Consider the following 19,207-nt stretch of genomic DNA (forward strand, 5'->3'; position numbering starts at 1 on the left):
TGCACACTGTTTACGCACTTGCAATTGGCTTTTCATTTGCCCATAGCAATTTTGCTCAGTGGATCGGCCGACCTTTTGGTAACTCTACTACTAGTACCATTCAGTGCAAAAGGCCATCGCCGCATAATTCGATCCTCCACGCATACAGTCGACAGATTGACAAAGAAAATATCGACAACAGATTACCCTGGACATAACAAAGGTGTGAAATTAAGATAAATTCCCTATTTCTAAATATTTTGGGGAATATGTCAAAATCTTTGAATTATGCCGGGTTGAATACTACTAAGTACCCATACGGTATTGGGGTGTCGCCTAGAGTGACTTTTTTCATTTTTCCTTGTAATTCCTTGAATTGTCAAAATTCCTTTAAAAGATCCTTGTGGAGTCAAAAGATCCTTAAAATTCCCTAAAACAAGAAAATTTCCTTAAACTGCGTCTTTTACTTCAGTCCCACATACTCGCAAATAAGCAGGGACATTTCTTCAACCATGTCAACAGCTGCTAATTTGTTCATAAATATTTGTTTCTCACCATTTCCAATGAATCACACTTCCTTTTGAGCGATATGTACCTCCTCTTGTACGTCTCCTGCATTATTTTGGCAATGTTTCTTGGGCACAAATGGCAGATCTTGACTTCGAAATTTAGCAAGCATAAAAAAGAGCGAAAGACGTCGCGATTGTTTCGTTGTAAAGAAAATGGCATGCAAGATTGGTCACTTTGTAAAATTCGTAGCCTAGAAAGTAGTACGGTACGCACATGAGTGGAAATATGTTATGATTTCATGTAGGCCTAATAACATAAATACATTTAGAAAAAGGAAACTGCCATCATCAGTCCATCTATAAACAATATAAAGCTGTTTTCACAAAAATGTTGCTAAAATTCAAAATTTAATAACTGTTATTTTTTTTACCTCATTTCGATGAAAATTTTCAGCATTCTATAGCTGCTATGTATACAGTGAATTGTCTACATTTTTATCTAGATATTATTTTCAGAGCTACCCATAAAAAAACACACAAAAGTTGTTTCAAAATGTGTGTTACATTAAAAAATACCTCCAAGAATGTGGAAGTTTGGGTTTAGATTTGCTTTCTTTTTAGTTTTGTTATGAAAAGATGCACGATGAACAGTGAATCCGTAGATAGGATCCCCTCCCCTTCCCTATCTACGGATAGATAGATCTACGGGGGGGGGGGGGGGGTATTCAAAAGTATGGAAATGGCCTATTGTGGGAAGCATATAGGTATAGGGTCTACGACGGTGTATCTTGCGCAAGAGTAGCCCACGCCGGCCCCCATGACGGTGAGCCGAGTGATCAAAGAGCGAAAAACTTTAATTGAAGAGTGATATTTTCAATTTTCAGAGACCTTTTGAACGTAATTAAATATATAAAACATAAAAAAACACTGACACCTCACAAGCCCCCCCCCCCCCTCAAAAAAAAAACCTGACACGTCACAATATCCTGAAAGAGTATATATCTTCTCCCAATAATGGGTTTTAAATGTCGACCCCTATGTGTTGACCATGGATGAAATTTCGAATTGATAGCCAAATTAAGGGAGCACTTTATCATAATGAATTTCCAAATAGATATTAATCTGCAAAACATATGAAATTCCCGTATGTGATACTCAACATGAAGATATAGCGAGTGAGAAAATGTTCGAATTTTAATAGTAAAAACTTTATTTATATAGAGCTTGGACGACATGAACAGGATACTGCATTACTATACGCATAAAGGGCCTACATAAATTGTATTTTTTTTCCTTAGTGGTCGTTTTTTTTTTTTGGGGGGTTGTCTTTTCTCATGGGGGCGGGGCGGGGCTTCAGTCCCACAGTTTCCCCTAAATCCGCGCCTGCTCGGCACCTATTATTGAATGTTCTTTTTAAATACCACACATTGAATTTTGGCCGGGATTATGTATAACGCACCAAAATTAACTGATTTTTTTTCTTCTTTTCTTTTTCTCTTGAAAAATATTTAATTTTCTCGCTTGGTCGCTAAGCCCCCACGCAGACAAGCAACTGATTTTTTTTTCTCCAAAATTATATCATTGATCAGTGGCGTAACAGGTGGGGGGCGGGGGGCAAGCTGCCCCCTCTGGCGGATTTCACCGGATAAATAAAAAAAAAGGGAAAAGAAAAAAAGGGGGGGGAGAAAGAGAGAAAGGGAAAGGGAAAGAAAGAAAGAAAAGGGGGAAAGGGAAAACATGAAAAAAGGGAAAGAAAGGACATAGATAGGGAAAATGGAAGGAAAGCGGGAAAAGGAAGAAAAGAAGAACATGTGACTAAGTACAAAATATCGTGAAATACTAATATACATTAGCATGATAAGCAAGAGAGGGATATACAATCAAAATATATGCCTCAATAGAACGGGCAAGAATGGCGGGAAATGGGGGGGGGGGGGAGGCAACAAAAAAACGGGAAATTAAGGAAGAGCTAAAAGCTAAATAGGAAAATAAGAATCTGAAGAAAAGGGAAAAGAAAAAAAAAGAGAAGACCGGGCTGCCGAGGATTGAAAAATATAAAAAACGGGAAGGAAGGTGAATGGCGTATATTTTAAGCTTGCTAATTTTTGGGCAATAATGCTGGTCGCAATCAGGACAACAACAAAAATCCTTAGTCAAAGGTTAGGCAAGGGCTATATATCCCTATTTAGTATGTTCTATACAGTAAAGCTTTACGCTGGCTAGATTTACTATAAAAAGTCTTTATGTTTACTTTGGCTAAATTTCCAAAGCGACTATCACATAATTATAATTTAATTTTAAAATCAAAACTGTTGTGCTGCCTCAAAATATTTTATTAGGCCTACCCGGAACTGCATTGAAGTTAATATGTGTTGTGTATGTACCCGCGATTTGATTAAAAAAACTGGCCATCTGCAATGTTTAGAAATAATAATCACGAGGTTCCGGGTGCTCCTCCCCAGGCCAGTGGCGGTACCAAGGAGGGATCCCTTCCCCACCGAAATTTTAAAAAATAACAAAAATGTATAGTAAATGTTGTTCTACTAAAGCTGCAAAGTGCTCCAAAACATGCAGCTTTTTCGTTCTTTAAACTTTGAAAATTTTCTTATCTATTCACTGCTATAGCTCTATCTTTTAGGTCAATATACATTCAAAATATCGCTCGCGCTACGCGCTCGCAGTATACTCAACTTTTGACTGAGATAAATAAATTATCTGTTTGCATGGGGCTTAAAATTCCAATGTTCAAGTCAATATGCTTCTCACGATAGAGTTTTCATTATTCGTTTAAGCGAGATACACATCCTGCGTATTCATAATTTTCATAAATGAAAAATTTTCAGCTCGCGCTACGCGCTCGCATTAGTTGTTTTATTAGATAGCCATCCAGTTCATGATTGAAAAAAGTGCTTATAACGTTTTCATCTCAGGATGTCAAAAAATTTCAGCTCGCGCTTCGCGCTCGCATTATTTATTTGGTGAGATATCATATTCATGGCCCAATACAAACAGGTCCTTTTTCAAGTCAATAAGGTCTACATAAACAAAATAGATCGCGCTTGTCGCTCGATTTTGAGAAATAGGCAAACCGTTTGTGTGTTGCCCCCCCCCTCCCCTAGGTTAAAAATCCTGATGCCGCCATTGCCCCGGACCCGATCCTCATAGCACTGACCCTAAAAGTTCTCCAACCGAGAACCAAAAAGAAAAGATAAAAAAGGGAAATGAAGATGTAAGATATGTTTTTTTTTCTCAATACCATGCATGTCAAAATCAATTTCAAAGTTTGATTCTCATGAAAAGGTGATTTTTTTTCTCGATCACTTCGCTCGCTCGGGACTTATATTGAGCATTTTTGTTTGCTTCGCGCGTCATACTGTGCCCCCCTCTTTTTGTATTTGTCACGCATTGAGCTTCGCCCTAATGGCAATGCTCAGGGCACAATTCATAAAAAATCCTGTTCATACCATGATATGACCGGGAAATTGTTGGCTCTTGCCCGCCTGGCCACCCCCTGTCACGCCCCTGTCATTGATGATTCGATAATGCATTAGCTCAGAATTCCCTCTTAAAAATACGAAAACGGGGGGGGGGGGGGAACGGGCGCCTCGATTTTTACTTGGATATTAATGTGTATTTCGTCGCAATTAAAATTTATCCGAGTCTACCCGCATGGTGACCCTTTTCTCTTCCGAAATTCACCCTGAATTCTCATATTTTGCATGGCCCTGAGAAGTAGGAGGTGCTGAAGCACCCCAGCCCTATATTTTCCTCAGGGGTCACTGTGTGTGTTGTTTCCCATATAGGCAGCACCATTCTGATTGGTGCAGTGGAAAAATTGATAGATATAACACTAAAATGACCTTATATAACCACATTTTAGGTGAAACACTTTTGTTTTTTGGTTGTCAAATTTCCCGGGACCAAAATTTTGTACTATTTGTTTAAGATTTCTCGGAACCAAAAGGACATTCGATTATTTAATATTGAAACTCTTTTTTTTTCGCTTCTCAAATTTGGATCATCACCCCCTAGTAAAAAAAAAAGAAAAAAAGAAAATTGTTCCCAGGGCACTCGATCCTATTTTGATTAATATTTTGCCCTATAATAACCAAAATAAACTCGAAGTCTGGAGCTCTGTCCGACTATCAGTTACTTTGTTTATGCCATAGCATCTCTTTCATTTACCATAAATGGATTCAAATTGAGAAGTCATAGTGGTAGAAGATATGAAGCAAAAAGTTCCAAAACGCCATTCTTGTCTCATTTTAAATTCCACACTCTCCCCGGCATAAATTTTTGCTGCATGAGAAAACTCGCTTGCAAGTACTTTCGTGTTACAATATTATGACTGCGGTGAACAATCTTTGGGTGTTATGCTCTTCGCTTCCAGGAAAAGCGTAGCTTTCAAGTTCTCGATTGCGGGATCAAAAAACTCCGCACGGGTAAACCGGTACGTACAGAACGAAAACAAAGGTAATGTAGCGGCATCCCTTGGTGGCGAGCGGTGTCGAGCACGGAAGGAATAATTTTTATTTTGTTGCGGATAAATAACCTCTATCAATATGGCGACGGGAGATCAACTACATAGAATGACAGAAAATGTCTACCGGGTAATGATTTATAATTTATTTTAGATGTATGTTTAAAAGTAGATTTCATGGGTTTACTTTAAGCTGCAGTCTAGCTCTGCTGAGCGGGGCACAAGTGTTACCTCGCTGCGCTGGGCTGGACTCCGCAAGGTGTGGCAGAGCAGGTGGTGTCCGTGTGTCTCTGTTAGTGTTGGTTTGCAATCACTCAATGAATGGCAGTCATCAGGCACGCTTGGTGAGGCATGCGTCTCCTCAACAGTCCAGTTGAAATTATTGATTTGTTTTCATTTTTGTTTCATAAATATTTGATTTAAATTATCATTGTCTCTGTAACTGTATCCACAAGTATCCACCTGATCGATCTCGCCTCTGTGCAAAAATTTAGCAGCAGGCCCGGGGGGGGGGGGGGGGGGGGGGGGGCCACTTACATTGACGAGTGGTTCCATGCGCGACCAAAAAAACACGTAAAAAGGATGTCTTTTTCAAGATTGGGCACGTTACGTACGTAACGTGATAAGGGTGTCAAAAACACAAAAATATTGAAAAAAGGCCCAAAAGGGTATCTATTTCGCTCGGAAAAATATACGTGTTTAGGGTCAAATATGCGGGGATGATAAAACAAAATCAAAATGTTTTCTAAAGGATGTCCTTTTTGCCCGCGCCCCAACACTATACGTGTTTAGAGTCCGATTTGTGCGAGGTGTGGAATGTGGGGCCGTAATAAACCAAAATAATGGTGTCTAAAGGTAAAACCGACGCCGACGGACACGTGACATAACAATAAAATATCTCTGTACTTGTTTAGGGGTTCATTACAGGGAATATATACTTGCTACGAGTATCGTTTTGTTTCCAATACTTGTTAAGGGGTGCATTTTCAGAATATGGAAAATACATAGGCCTACATCGCTGTACTTGTTTAGGGGCTGTTCTGGGAATACTTGCCAATAGTATTTGTTTCCAATACTTGTTAAGGGTAGGATTTCACACGCCAATACTTGTTAAGGGGTGCATTTTCAGAATATGGAAAATACGTGTTTAGGGTGCTTTTCAAGACCCCGTGGTCGCGCATGGTATCCACTCGCAGGTGTCCACTCGTCAATGGAAGTGCCCCCCCCGGGCAGCAGGTAGATAGATAGATACAGACTACTACACACAGATACTTCATACATGCACTGACATTGTCCAAATGGTTTTGGAGGGTTCAGAACTTTTCCAATTACTAATTTTCAAAGCATATTTACTAGTTTAATGTTCAGCATATCCAGTTATTGTTGTGAATTTCAGGTGTAGACTCGGGAGAAGAAGATTTTGTGATTTTATCTGTTTAAAGATAACTGTAATTACCGTAATTCTTTTTATTTGTCACCCTCAACAACCCTGAGTTTTTTTTTTCTCTTTTTTGAAACATCATGAGCATACTTAGTGTAGATTGTATATTACATTTTCACACAAAGAAGAACTGAGTCCATTTATATGGCTTACAAGTGTGTCTAAAAACCCTGAATTATAAAACTAACAAAAGTGATTGAGTGGGACATGGTGGAAAGGTTATTTTCACAGGGATGTTGAGGATACGGTATACATGTATTCTCACTATGAGTGAAAATTAAATCCAAAATATTGGCTCAGATTCTTATTTTTAGTTTATTATCCATGGAATACTTCATGTAAATATATACCTACAGTTCAAGAGACCTATAAACTCCTGAGTGTTTTCAACCATTTCATTTAAAGCAAAGTATCCCTTTTTTAATCTTACATGTATGTACAAGGAAATACGTGTTATAAACAACAACCAGATTTTAAAATAGCCAATTATAATATTTTTCTAGAAATGCTCAATTAATAAGACCCATCAATAATAGACTTCCGGTTTGAAATTTTCAATTAACTCTTTAACAATAATTAACAATTTTCAGACCTGTATAACAATGGGATTTTTATTTAAAATCTGGAAATGATGCCCAGTCGCTTTTATTGCTGGTACCCTCTTAAATTGAGGTTTTTTTTCCCTGTCTAATTTTGAAGAGAATACATGCGTACATTAAATCAAATTCTACCTTGTAAAACATCTTGCCATTGACAAGATTTTCATTTGGCAGCTCTTTCAGGGCTTACTTCCTTTACTGGAAATCTCTACAATGTGAATATATGAATGATATCCCTAATCTTAATATGTGTACAGTACTCAGACTGAAATGAATATGAATTAAATAAAAGAAAGGTTCAATAAGCAAATTGTTATTTGAAATGGGGGAAAAACTGAAATGATGTTAGACTAGATCGCTACATGTATGTCTACATTCCACTTTCATTAATTTAGCTGTTGCCCTTTTTCCCAATGGGAAAGAGGGCGGCAACAGCTAAATTAATGAAAGTGGAATGTAGATAAAATGGGAATCGCATTTTATCACCTTGTTATGGAATCTATGTGTTACCTACAGTCAACTAAAAAAAATGGGAAAAAACAGCACGCATGCAGTGTAACAACTTAACTTACACTACCTGCATACATGCAATTCACATTTTCTTTGCTAAAACTACATGTGCATGTAGGTGTAGATGTATTATACTATGCAGTTGTAGGATTAGTGTTTTATTCACAAAGTACAATGCAAAGTTATTGTTGAGTTATAATGTGTTTGTATTTACAGCATACGATAGAGGGATTTAATCCTGAATTGAGGAATCTAGTCACTCTTGGCAGAGCTTATGAGAAGGCATTACAAAGTAAGTAAATATGTATCAATTATTCTACATATTGAGTTGTTGCTCAGCCCCCTAAAATACACTAAAATACAATTTCAGCTACATAAATAAGGGTTATTTGATGGTAGGATTTCAATTCCTAAAACTTTCAATAACAAATGATAAATTTGAGACTTTTTTGAGTGGCCTATGATTTTGTTAATTGACCCCAGACCCTGTTTCAGTAAACTTGTTATCACTGAAAAACTACCTATGGGAGGCTATATGTATATGTACATGTATGTCATTCAACATTATTTCTTTATTCATTTATTTCATTTATTTATTCATTTTATCTATCTATTTATTTATTATTATTATTTTTTTTTGGGGGGGGGTGTATCATCTCCCTTTTTAATGTCCCAAAGTAGATGTAGCCTACCTCTTATGGACCTAGGTCCATGCTCTTATGAAAAGTGTCACTCCTTCTTTTAGGAGTTCTTGCGTGACAAGAATTCTGAGGAAGTTGACATACTCACTCCCTCATAATGCATGACAATTGACCTTGAACAGCCCTGATAAGGGGGCACTGTTTCTTATTAAAATCTTGTTACTGAAATCATTCACTTTAATTGGCTGATAGTAAAACTTGCTAAATGTTATTTCAACAAGGCTTTATGAAATGGGACCTGGATTATAATGAATTTCAGGAGTGATGTGACATAGTTTTTTTCAAGTAGTATATTTTTAAGAGATGTTTTTGGAGCTAAATGATACTATGGGTACATGTTGGTATTTTGTAATGTTTGATTATGTATTATACTATAGATCATACAATACAGTACATCCCTTTAGATCCTATTGACCACCAATACATCTTGGCTATTAACCACAGCCCCTGTAATCAAACTTAAAAAAAGAAACGTTTGGGTAACAGGAAACTTGGTAGGAAGTGGAAATTGGAAAAGCAGCTATGTTTTCCTCCTCTGGTATCTCATTATTTCCTGCTCACTCTGTGTGTGTGTTTGTATTTGTGTGTGTGTGTAAATACAGGTCCATGTCCTATACCTTCATAAAGCAAGGTTTAGAAATAAGAGAGCAGTGTTCACACAAGATTATCATAGTTTGGAACCTTTGATCATAACAGGAATTATAGCTGAAAAATACACTGAAAGTTTTATATATATATATTTTTTTTTTTGGGGGGGGGGAGGGGGGGGGGATAAAATTTGGACTGAACTCCCCACAAGAATATTTCCCCAATTTTTTGTTGAGTCTATAAATTGTAGAGTATGTTTTAAAGCCAACTCTTCTTATTTATGTTTTTGTACATTGTATAATTTTTACTATTTAAGTTTCCTCAAACTCATTTATATACACTTTATAAATCATATCATCACAATATGTAAATTTACAAAAATAATTCATAAGGATTCTTGATGACAACAAGAACATGTTTTTAAGTCTGCTTTTCTCATTTTCCTTATCTAATCAAACCAACTCAATTTCAGGGTGAACTATGAAGTACTGTATGTTTTGTGGAGTCGTGGACTACATGTACATGTTGGAATAATGAATACATTTGAATTCAACCCCTTTTGCACTGTGCAGTGTATGTTTCCTTTGAAACTTTGAAAAAAAATGAAATTAATGAGAATTTCAAAGTTAGTTTTGCCACAGTTACAACAAATTTTAGTGAGGTGTAATTTCCTGTAAAACTAAAAAGAAGAATCTTTTAAATTTTTATGTTTGTACTCAATAATTGATCCCGTTTTCCTCAGGCCCAGTCCCATACATGTACACTAGACTTTGTTTTATTATTATTATTATTACACACTCTTTTTATCTTCAAATCTGTTAAATGTAATAATGAATATTTAGAATTGTGCAAGTCTTAAAAACTCTAATTCTAAGTACACATTATGTTGTATGAACCTCGCTTCAATCAAAACCACAGATAAGAGAAAACAAATAGAGATTCAAGTGCCTGGATTGATGAAACGGTACTGAATTGATATGATTTGGGTAAACAACTTGAGTGCCCAATACTTCAACTGAAATCAAAGCAATTAATTTTTTTTCAATGTAATATGATGTCAAGTTGTCAACATCTACATGTACATGTTTCATAGTATACAAATATACAATGACACTCGAGGATCTGGCTAAAACTATTCGCATCGAAGGAACATCACATACATGTAGTACTATTCTCCCGAGGGCCATCGGCCCGAGGGAGAATAGTACTATGTGATGTTCCTGAGTGCGAATAGTTTTAGCCTGTTCCGAGAATGGGTCATTGTATATTTGTTTTATATCCCTTCCACTCATATATATTCTTCATACGATATTCTTCGTTGATACCCGACTTTTACAGCAAAACGATTTTTAACAAGTCGATGATGGAACAATCGTTGAGAAGTTGAGAAAACAATAAGCCTTGCCGTATTGATCGTCTGTTCAGCGATCGCACCTGGTTAGTGCAGCTCGCCGAAAGTTTACAGTGGCATGCAGTAGAGAGTACCGTTGAGCTGAGCAGCGCTCTGCTCGCATCGCGCCGCACAGCTCGCGAATCGAGTAGGGGCGGGGTCAAAAAACGTATAGTTCACTTTTTCCCTAGGGAAAAAATGGACTATGCGTGACGTCAGCAAGGAAAATGAACTATTTCATGGCAAACGTTTTTCGTAGTAAAACTATTCTTTTTCTCCTTGTGTACACTCTCAATACAACAATCTTAAATAAGGGATATAATACTTGTTATAATAACAAATGGAAATTTCTATAACAAGCATACTATCAGCCAGTCAAATTGATTTATTTCAGTACATGGTTATAACAAGTTTTATGAAACGGGGCCCCAAATCTTTGATTAATTATTTATCATAAATTGTTGAACTCAATCTCAGACTGATCTTCATGACTACTTTTTTTGTACAAACTGTAATCCAGAAGATTCACTAACAAATTTATATTAATGTATCGTGTTCATCATAATAAACTGCATTATAATGAATTGCTTTGTATCAACATAGGTCATGGAATTTTTTTTTTTCATAACATCTTTTGATTGTTTCAGGTGTATCACAAGCTGCAAAGGATTATTTCAATGCTATAGTTGCTGTTGGTGAACTCGCTAGTGAGACAAAAGACTCCAGACAACTGGGTAAGTAATGGTTGGAGAGGTGGCTTCAACTTCAAGCGACAGTGGTTTTCAAAACCACATTTTTCACGCAAAATTTGAAACTGAAGTGTAGACATTCTATGCACAGTTTGTGGAGAAGCGAATTCAGCAAGCTAGAGCCTCTTGACATCTGAGCTGAATTATATATTCATGAGGAGCGTCTTCCTAATGAATATACATGAGTCATGACTATTACCAGTCACCTAGTAAATCAATGAAATGTCAAACTTGAAGTTGTTTTGTCCGGGGTTCGGAATACTAGTAGTCCACTATTCTCAGGGACTATTCTGCAGGGGATTCATTTAAAATGCTACAAGTAGTGGTACTACTACTACTACTACTAGTACTAGCCGTAACAGACCCATCACCGCCCCAAAACTTCTCGGGAGATCGGCCTGGTCAGACTCGAGTCAAGGGGAAGCACCATGCAACTAAACAACTCGACTCCAGACTCCCTTACTGCACTGCGGAGATCGATAATCGACGCATAGTGGAATCGCATGACAGATTACATTTGTTCCATATCCTGTGGGTAGATTTACAAAAATCTTGTCCTTTCAGTGCAGATTTAATTTCATCGACTTGCAAATACTTAAATCGGTCAATATTCAGCATTTTAGAGGCATATTCAATGCTCTTTGATATTTCGTCGTCACTCTTCGCCATTCAAGATGAGCTCATGCGCGTTGATTTCTTGTAGGGAGCCCTCAAAGTTGGATTTTTCCTAAAAGTTGCTAAGTTACGTCATAGCAGCCCGGCTCTCATTGGATGATTTTCACTGACCAGTTTTTGGTCGGATTATTGGTAAAAACAAGAAAAAAACAAGGAAGTCAGTGAAATTCAGCTCAGATGTCAAGTGGCCCTGGCTCTCTGCACTCTGCTTCACTATATCGCTAGCTTCGCTCGGGAAGCAGCTGCCAGGGCCTCGACAAGAGGCTAGATCGCTCCCAATGAATGGTTGCGTTGTGTCCTCACCTGTAGTCTTGAAATAGTTGAATGAGGCAAAGTGATCTTGAAAACCACATCGTGAGGTGGTTTTCCAAACTGGTTTGGAAAATTTCTTCTATTATAGACCTCTTCAAGTGATGCCATTACACATTAAAGTAGACACTGTTCTCACTACGTTCCTAAATCTACACGAAGTTTACTGGAAACTAGTTTAACACGTAGTGAGAACGTTCGAAGCGATCTTCCAAACCATTTCGGAAAACCACCTCGTGATGTAGTTTTCAAGATCGCTTTGCCTCGTTAAACTGGTTTTAGCGTACATGTATATGTGAGGACACAACCGTTCTTCGGGAAGCGATCTTCGCACATTTTGAGCGCGCTCAACAGGTGTAGAAGGCCGACGCTGCGGTTTCGAATTTCGCGTGAAACATGTCCCCCCACTGAGAGCGCTTCCATAGCAACAAGATCGCTTTAACTGAAGTGATTTTGAAAGGGCCCTGTTGTATAAAAGTTACATGTACCATAATGTTGACTTTGCCATGCAATGGTAACATGCATGGAATCCTTGATTTTGATTGGCTGTTGATCAGCGTTACCATGGTAGTTGCCATTGGATGGCAAAGTTACCATAACTTTTATGCAACGTTACAGGGCCCAGGACTGTATTTTGGACATTTGAGGGGTAGGCCTAAATGTAAATTTATTATTTTTTATGTGACCACAGCCCTGTTGATGGTTACTTTTTTAAAATTATGCAATGTGGCATTGGGACAGTAGTGTGCCAGAACTCATTGTATTCAAAATAAAGTTGTTGTGAGCCCCTAGTAGTACTTGGACAGTACAGTCTTGATTGATTGAGTTTAAATGTCTGATGAGATGAATGCCAGCGCAATATATGAATATCATAATCCCATGCACAGGGCATGAACTCTCCACATACTGTATTTCTCTTTCAGAATTGATTGTTTAAACACATGTTGGAATAGCTACATGAATAAATGCAGGCCTGGCCTTTGCTTTACAGTACATTGTCTATTGAATGCGTACAATCTAGGGTTCAAAATATAGGCCTACATTACATTGATTGCTGCATTCTTATGATTTTATTGAGGTTGTTTAATTATTTCATTTCAAGTGCTGAATGAGGACAGATCTATACATGTAAATGAGAATGTTGTCAGAAGTGACCATATTCAAGGTTGTTTTGCCTGGCTGTTGGCTCTTTATCTATTGTAGAAAAGCAGACAGCGTTGTTGAAAATTGATCAATTTCATGTCAATATATAGGAATTTAAACCATCATTCATAATATGTACACTGTAGGCCTAATAATATGAGACTTGGAAAAAGAAAGGAATTCAAAGAAAACTTGTGAGAATTGTGCACTGCTCAATAAGCCTGTTCACGGTTGTAAACTGCGCACGAGCAGAAAAAGGTCATTTGAGATAAACCATGAAGGTGGCTTTCAAATTCACTGACATAGCCATTTGTCATTTGATGATTATTCATGTATTCCTTTCAAAATATTCATTTTATCACATGCATCCAAGCTGAAGAGTAATAAATAGAGCCTTCGTAATCACTGGTATTTGACAGTAGCCTAAACAATAGTCAAACGTGCCAAAGGCAGACAATAAAACAGATTTCCAAACTTTATCCCTGATGTACTATTCTAGTCTAGTCACCTGGTCTATACAATGCCTTTTGTTCTTAGAATTTGAATACTCTACCGGTAAAGCTTACGCAACATCTACATTTGAAAATGATAGTGCTTATCCTATAAATGAAAAATCACAAAGGTCATTTGAGAAAATTTGATCATGAGCTAACCGTGAACTGGCTTATTTAATGCAAAGCAATATTGCATAAAATGTACTCTTTGATTAGTTGTACATAATCTTTCCACAATGCTTGTGGTGAATTATTTTTCTGAATATTCTAATGAAAAAAAAATGTTTATTTGTTTTAACAATGATTTTTTTTCTCAATAATTTGCAGAAAATGAATGAATGGATTTTTGTACATTGTAATCATCATGTCTCACAGAACTTAAACTGAATACTTGTGAAGGGGTGTAGGAGTTCAGCCTCTTTGCTGATTTCAGCTATTTTTACTTAAAATTAGGTTTCAGCTTAATTTCATTTAAATTTAATATCAAATACCTTTCCTCTTTAAAAATAATTTTGATCTCTTTTTGCCGCACTTTCCTTCTTTTTTTGTGATCACTTCATACACCCCTGTAGTTTACAGTACAAACTGAAATGGACATTCTTGAATTACAAATAAAATCATCAGGTGAGGTAAATGGGTACTGGCAGGAAGTAATTGCTCAAAAAGCTGTGAGCACCGGAATATTGGTAGACTAAAATAGCCAGGGTACATGTAATTTAGGAGCGCCTTGAGCACTTTACAAGGTGAATGTGCGCTATACAAATCATATTATTTTTTATTACATACAAAGACATTAACATGGGATATCATGAGGTCGACCTGTGAACTCAAATTCAATCTAGGCTGTAGGCCTATCCATCTTCAGGGCTCGACATTAGCAACGGTCCGGTGGCCCGAGGCAACCAAAAATCAGTCGGGCCACCAAAATTCTGTAAATGCCAACAATTAGTGGCCCTGTTGGGCTACCAAAGATTTGATAAATTGTAATGTTTTCTATTGTCTTAGGGCCACTAAATCTGCTTTGCGGACTACCAAAAATATAAAATTGATGAAAAAAGTTAGTATGGAGCCTTGGATGATGTTTTTGACAAAGGTGGGAACTACATGTACTACTCCACTGTTCAAATGGCATGCTACTTTTTACCTGTGGCAATTGCTAGGTTGTGCTATTGTCATTTTGCCATACCTGTGTTTTCATGGCTTGATTGAAAGTGAAAGTCACAGGTCAAGTCAACACAATAAAGGTGGAAAGTTAACTTTTCTTCGATGTTCCTTGGAGGGATAGGGACATGGGGAGCTGGGGAGAATTATATTCCTTCATGTACATGTACATTGTATACTGTGTGTACTTCTCTTTTAATTGTTGACTTGCCAGGCTCACCTTTAGGAGTGGAAATAAAAAATGCTGGGGGTGAACTCTAGCAATCCCCACAGTGTATTTGCCCAAAACAGACCCCCCCCCCTCCAAAAATTTTGGTTGACATTAGGCCTACATGTGCAATAGGGCCAACATGAACTCGCTCCCATACAAAGGAAATATTTTCTTTTTATCCGGAGAGAACAGAGAGTGCTCCATTTCTTAAGGCAAGCCGGAGGTTAGCAGAAGAGGACACAACAGGATCTAGAATGGAAAAGGGTGGTGGTTGGAGGCTGGTGGGTGCCGGTGGGGGGGGGGGGGGTACATCCCAGCTTATGAATTTGTTTGTGATATTGACATTTTTAGTATCCTACAGTATTACCTCCTTGGGTTTTACTGCTTTAGTCATTCCATTGTCAGGAGCAAGGAGGGGGAAACATTTTGCCTAGTCTTCAGTCAGTTGTCACTATTAGTGGAAGTGTTGACTACCCTTTGTATTTAGCCAGACTTGGCGCGGTCACATTTCCCCTACTGCGGCCGTACAGCAAGTAAAAAACAGCCGTTTTAACATTTATTGTACCAGCTACCTACATGTATGGGCAATTCCATAGGTTGGTGGACATGAGCTCAATGTGTCTTTGTACATGTATATACATGTAGCCCATCTGAACCGTAACGTGAGTAACCACTTTATCTGCACTCCTAGTAGAAACCATGTGTTCTTTATTTTTTTAATTATATACAAATTTGTCTCCCTAATATACTTCTTTGAAATGGATATAATCAGCTTTCATAAAAGCCTTGCATGAGGACACTTTTCACTTATAAATGTCCACTTTTCATTTTATGCATGTCCAAATCATGTAACATGAGTAACCGACACATTTCAAAGATTTGCCAGGAGCATAATGAAATTTCCCAAGTTTTGTTTTTATACAAAGGATAGTCAGACTGCGTACTATGTTGTGATAAAGCGATGTTTAGTTCCTATCAATAATAATGGAGTTACAGCTCCAAGTATGAGTCAAGGTGTCTCCAAATGTAACGTGAGTAACTGTGGAATAGCCCCAATGTGGTTTGAATAAAAATGAATAAAACACGGCTGTTTTCGACTCACAGTGTGACCGCCGTGGGAGAAATGTGACTGCAGCAGTATGCATGATTAAAATTGCATAAATTTCAACTTTATAAGTTTATATACCATTTCCGATCAAACTCAAGATTTTAGTCAGCAAAATCTACCTGACTTAGACTTACCATTTAATAAATTATATTTTATAAATTTATAATCTTGTTTATTGAATTATGAATGGTGTAAATCTCTTAAACATGTAATTTAAAAGAAAGAGTTTTGGAATGTGAGATTTTAAAATCAATGAGAATGTGATCAAGATTTCGACGCAAGATTTTCTGCATAGAATTATTATACAAAAATATTTACTGTTTGATTATAATACTTTTTCAACATTATTTTTCAATTAACCCAATACTGGTTATTAAAAACCTTGTTCAAATATAGTATAGTGGTGTATTAAGTTTACCAAAGCTACAAAGAAAGACTTATCTTAATCATTTCAAGTTTTATAGACTAGAGATGGGCCTACAAGTGTGTGCTACTGTGTACATTGAAGATCCCAAAGAAAGAAACATTCTGGAGGATTGAGAAACGAGCTGTTCTAGCAAACAGGAAACTACCCTTTCCTCAAGCTCCTCGCATTGAGGGGAAACCTGGCCAGTCCCCCTTCTTCAAATATGTGCTGAGAGAGAACAAGGGGGGTCCTGACTCATTAGCAATCCAGACACAGGATATTTCTAAAGGGGTTCCAGAGTTTGACAGACAGACTCCCATATTCATAATGGAACAACGGTACATGTATATTGTGAACGTATGTGTGTACACTTTTGAAGTAGTGCAAACACCATAAAATAATTTTTTTTAAATGCAGGGCTATATTACATGTTATATAAAGAATCAATAATATCCATGATAGTTCAAACTAAAAAAAGAAGAAATTTGGAGGGAAGAGCTACATGTAACTGTGACAAGGGTACCAAATGGGAAGAGAAAAAACTGATTTACTGGAATAAAAAATGGGAGTTCTCGCTGAGCACAAGTAGGCCCTATTTGGCAAAAGAAGTTTACCTTTAAATGGTTGTCCCTGTCACCGCAAGAAATATATTCTGATTTTGCATATTTCCTTCTTGGAATTACAAGTAATAAGAGATCACCATGCTATCTACATGTATGATGATACAGGGGTTTTGAAAGTGAATGCATTTCTTTTAAAGAGTACCTACATGTAGACAGGGAAACATGTAAAAGCAACCATTAAGCTTGCAAGTTCTTTTCAGTAGAAGAAATAAGATATAGAAAAATTGATTAACAGATCAACTGCAAACGATTTTTAAGATTCAGAATCAATGCCCTATGAATAAACCTGCATTCAAATTATGAAAAACAACAACAACAAATTGCCGAAAGGTTGTGGCCACTGGCCATACACCCTATACATGTACATGCATTGCTGTGTACGAGGAAAGAGACTCACATCCCCCCCAAAAAAAAAAAAAAAAAAAAAAAAAAAAAAAAAAATCAAAAACACACACTATACATGTAACTGGTATTTTGGGTGACCCTAAAGTCAATACTGCCCACTCTAATTTTTAGATGCCTTTACTATTTCTTCCACAATTGGATCGTACGACTGGAACTTTAAGTTTGTAAATCTTTAATTTGTTTTGTTTTGTTTTTTATCTCTGCAGGTCAGTCACTACTTCAGATAGCAGAAACCTACAGGCAAATAGAAACTGAAAGAGAAATCACAGTAAGTACAGAATAAGAATATCAGCCAGGGTGTTTACATTTTTATTGATATGGAGAAGAATCATGTTGTGTGTATCTCAAAGCTGTGCTTTATCAACGCTGAACTTATAAAAGGTGTTATTAATGGTAGTGTATACATGTTTATCTGATTTAGGTTGATCAGATTAATGTTGTCGTGCTTGCTCTATGAAAGATATGTTTGCAAATTTGAAGCCAGGGTTAAGTGTTAGCAAGTATAAACTATAAACTATAAATAAATTTTAAAAAATATGTTATTTCAACTACCGGTACTTGTAAAAGAATTTAATAATTTGAAAATAAATATTATTTTCAAGTGCTTGTAAAAATTTGCACAACAAAACTTAGCCACATATTAATTAATCTTCACTTTGGAATGAAATGAAATTGGAGCTATAATATGGTCAAAACATTATTTTATTGTGCCTACCATGCATGGATCTAGAGTGGGCCTTCCAACCCATCTTTCTTATGCATGCGAAAATGGTCCCTTTGAACAATGATAACCTTTCTTTCCCCCTCTGCCCCTTGTGCCAGCCAAAGTCTATATGTTCTGTTTTTCATGATCTAGGTGCATGCATTGAGGAAAGAGCTTCTACATCCATTAGAAGGCAAACTAGAGCAGGAATGGAAGAATGTCCTTCAGGTTCAGAAAACATACCTATCAGAAAACAAGGCTAAATCAGAGGTGAGTACTACACATTGGCGAGATCACCATTATTGCTAGCCATTAAAGCTAGGTTGCTTTTGTCTCTGCCTTTATGAGTCTGATTAAATGTGAAACGTCAGCAATGCGTCTGATGCGGAAGACTATACACTTTGGTCTCGCGCTAGTTTTTTTATTGATGAATATGTGCAGGCATTTTTTCATAACAAAAATACGCAGGGAATCATAGTCGATTAAAATACAACAAGAACCATTAACGCAAGACGGAAGTGTATAGGCAGTGTCTACTTCGCATTCCCTCTTCATAGTCTTCTGCATTAGGCGTATTGCAGATATTTTGCTTAACAGTATCAGACTCATCAAGGCAAAGACAATTTAAGCTGCAGCCTCTGCCTAGATTATAGACTACATGTACATGTACATTATGACAACTTGAGATGACACAAATATAATTGTACAGTGTCTCTGTGTACATAGAAGTTCTGACTCTTCTGAAAATTCATGTGGTTAAAGTCTGTCGGAACTTGCTTCAGATGAATAAGTTGTTGATTGGTGATTGTGATATTTTATCTGTATGTAATAAAGTACTATTTTTGTACAAGCTTTGCCTTCTTTAGTGTACATTATCCAAGGATGTTTATGTGCCAGATGACCTTCTTTTTTGTTGGGTGTTCATAGGGCTCCATAGATCTAGACATACATTCATCTTTACATATTGATTATTACGTATTGTTATCAATTTCATAGCACTTAATTGACCCTTTTACTTTTTTC

General features: G+C 36.9%; 1 protein-coding gene across 1 annotated transcript in view; it reads left to right on the top strand.

Annotated features, from left to right (window-relative positions):
* Positions 1-4,942: 4,942 nt before the first annotated feature.
* The window catches only part of LOC129270421 (brain-specific angiogenesis inhibitor 1-associated protein 2-like protein 1), a 49,917-nt gene continuing 35,652 nt past the window's right edge, over positions 4,943-19,207 (top strand). The window contains exons 1-5 of the mRNA XM_064105705.1: positions 4,943-5,098; positions 7,735-7,810; positions 10,845-10,931; positions 17,688-17,749; positions 18,338-18,454. Of these exons, the coding sequence (XP_063961775.1) occupies positions 5,051-5,098; positions 7,735-7,810; positions 10,845-10,931; positions 17,688-17,749; positions 18,338-18,454 (390 nt within the window). The 5' untranslated portion in view covers positions 4,943-5,050. The remainder of the gene's footprint in view (positions 5,099-7,734; positions 7,811-10,844; positions 10,932-17,687; positions 17,750-18,337; positions 18,455-19,207) is intronic.

The sequence above is a fragment of the Lytechinus pictus genome, chromosome 10, assembly GCF_037042905.1.
Source record: "Lytechinus pictus isolate F3 Inbred chromosome 10, Lp3.0, whole genome shotgun sequence".
In the NCBI taxonomy this organism is placed as follows: domain Eukaryota; kingdom Metazoa; phylum Echinodermata; class Echinoidea; order Temnopleuroida; family Toxopneustidae; genus Lytechinus; species Lytechinus pictus.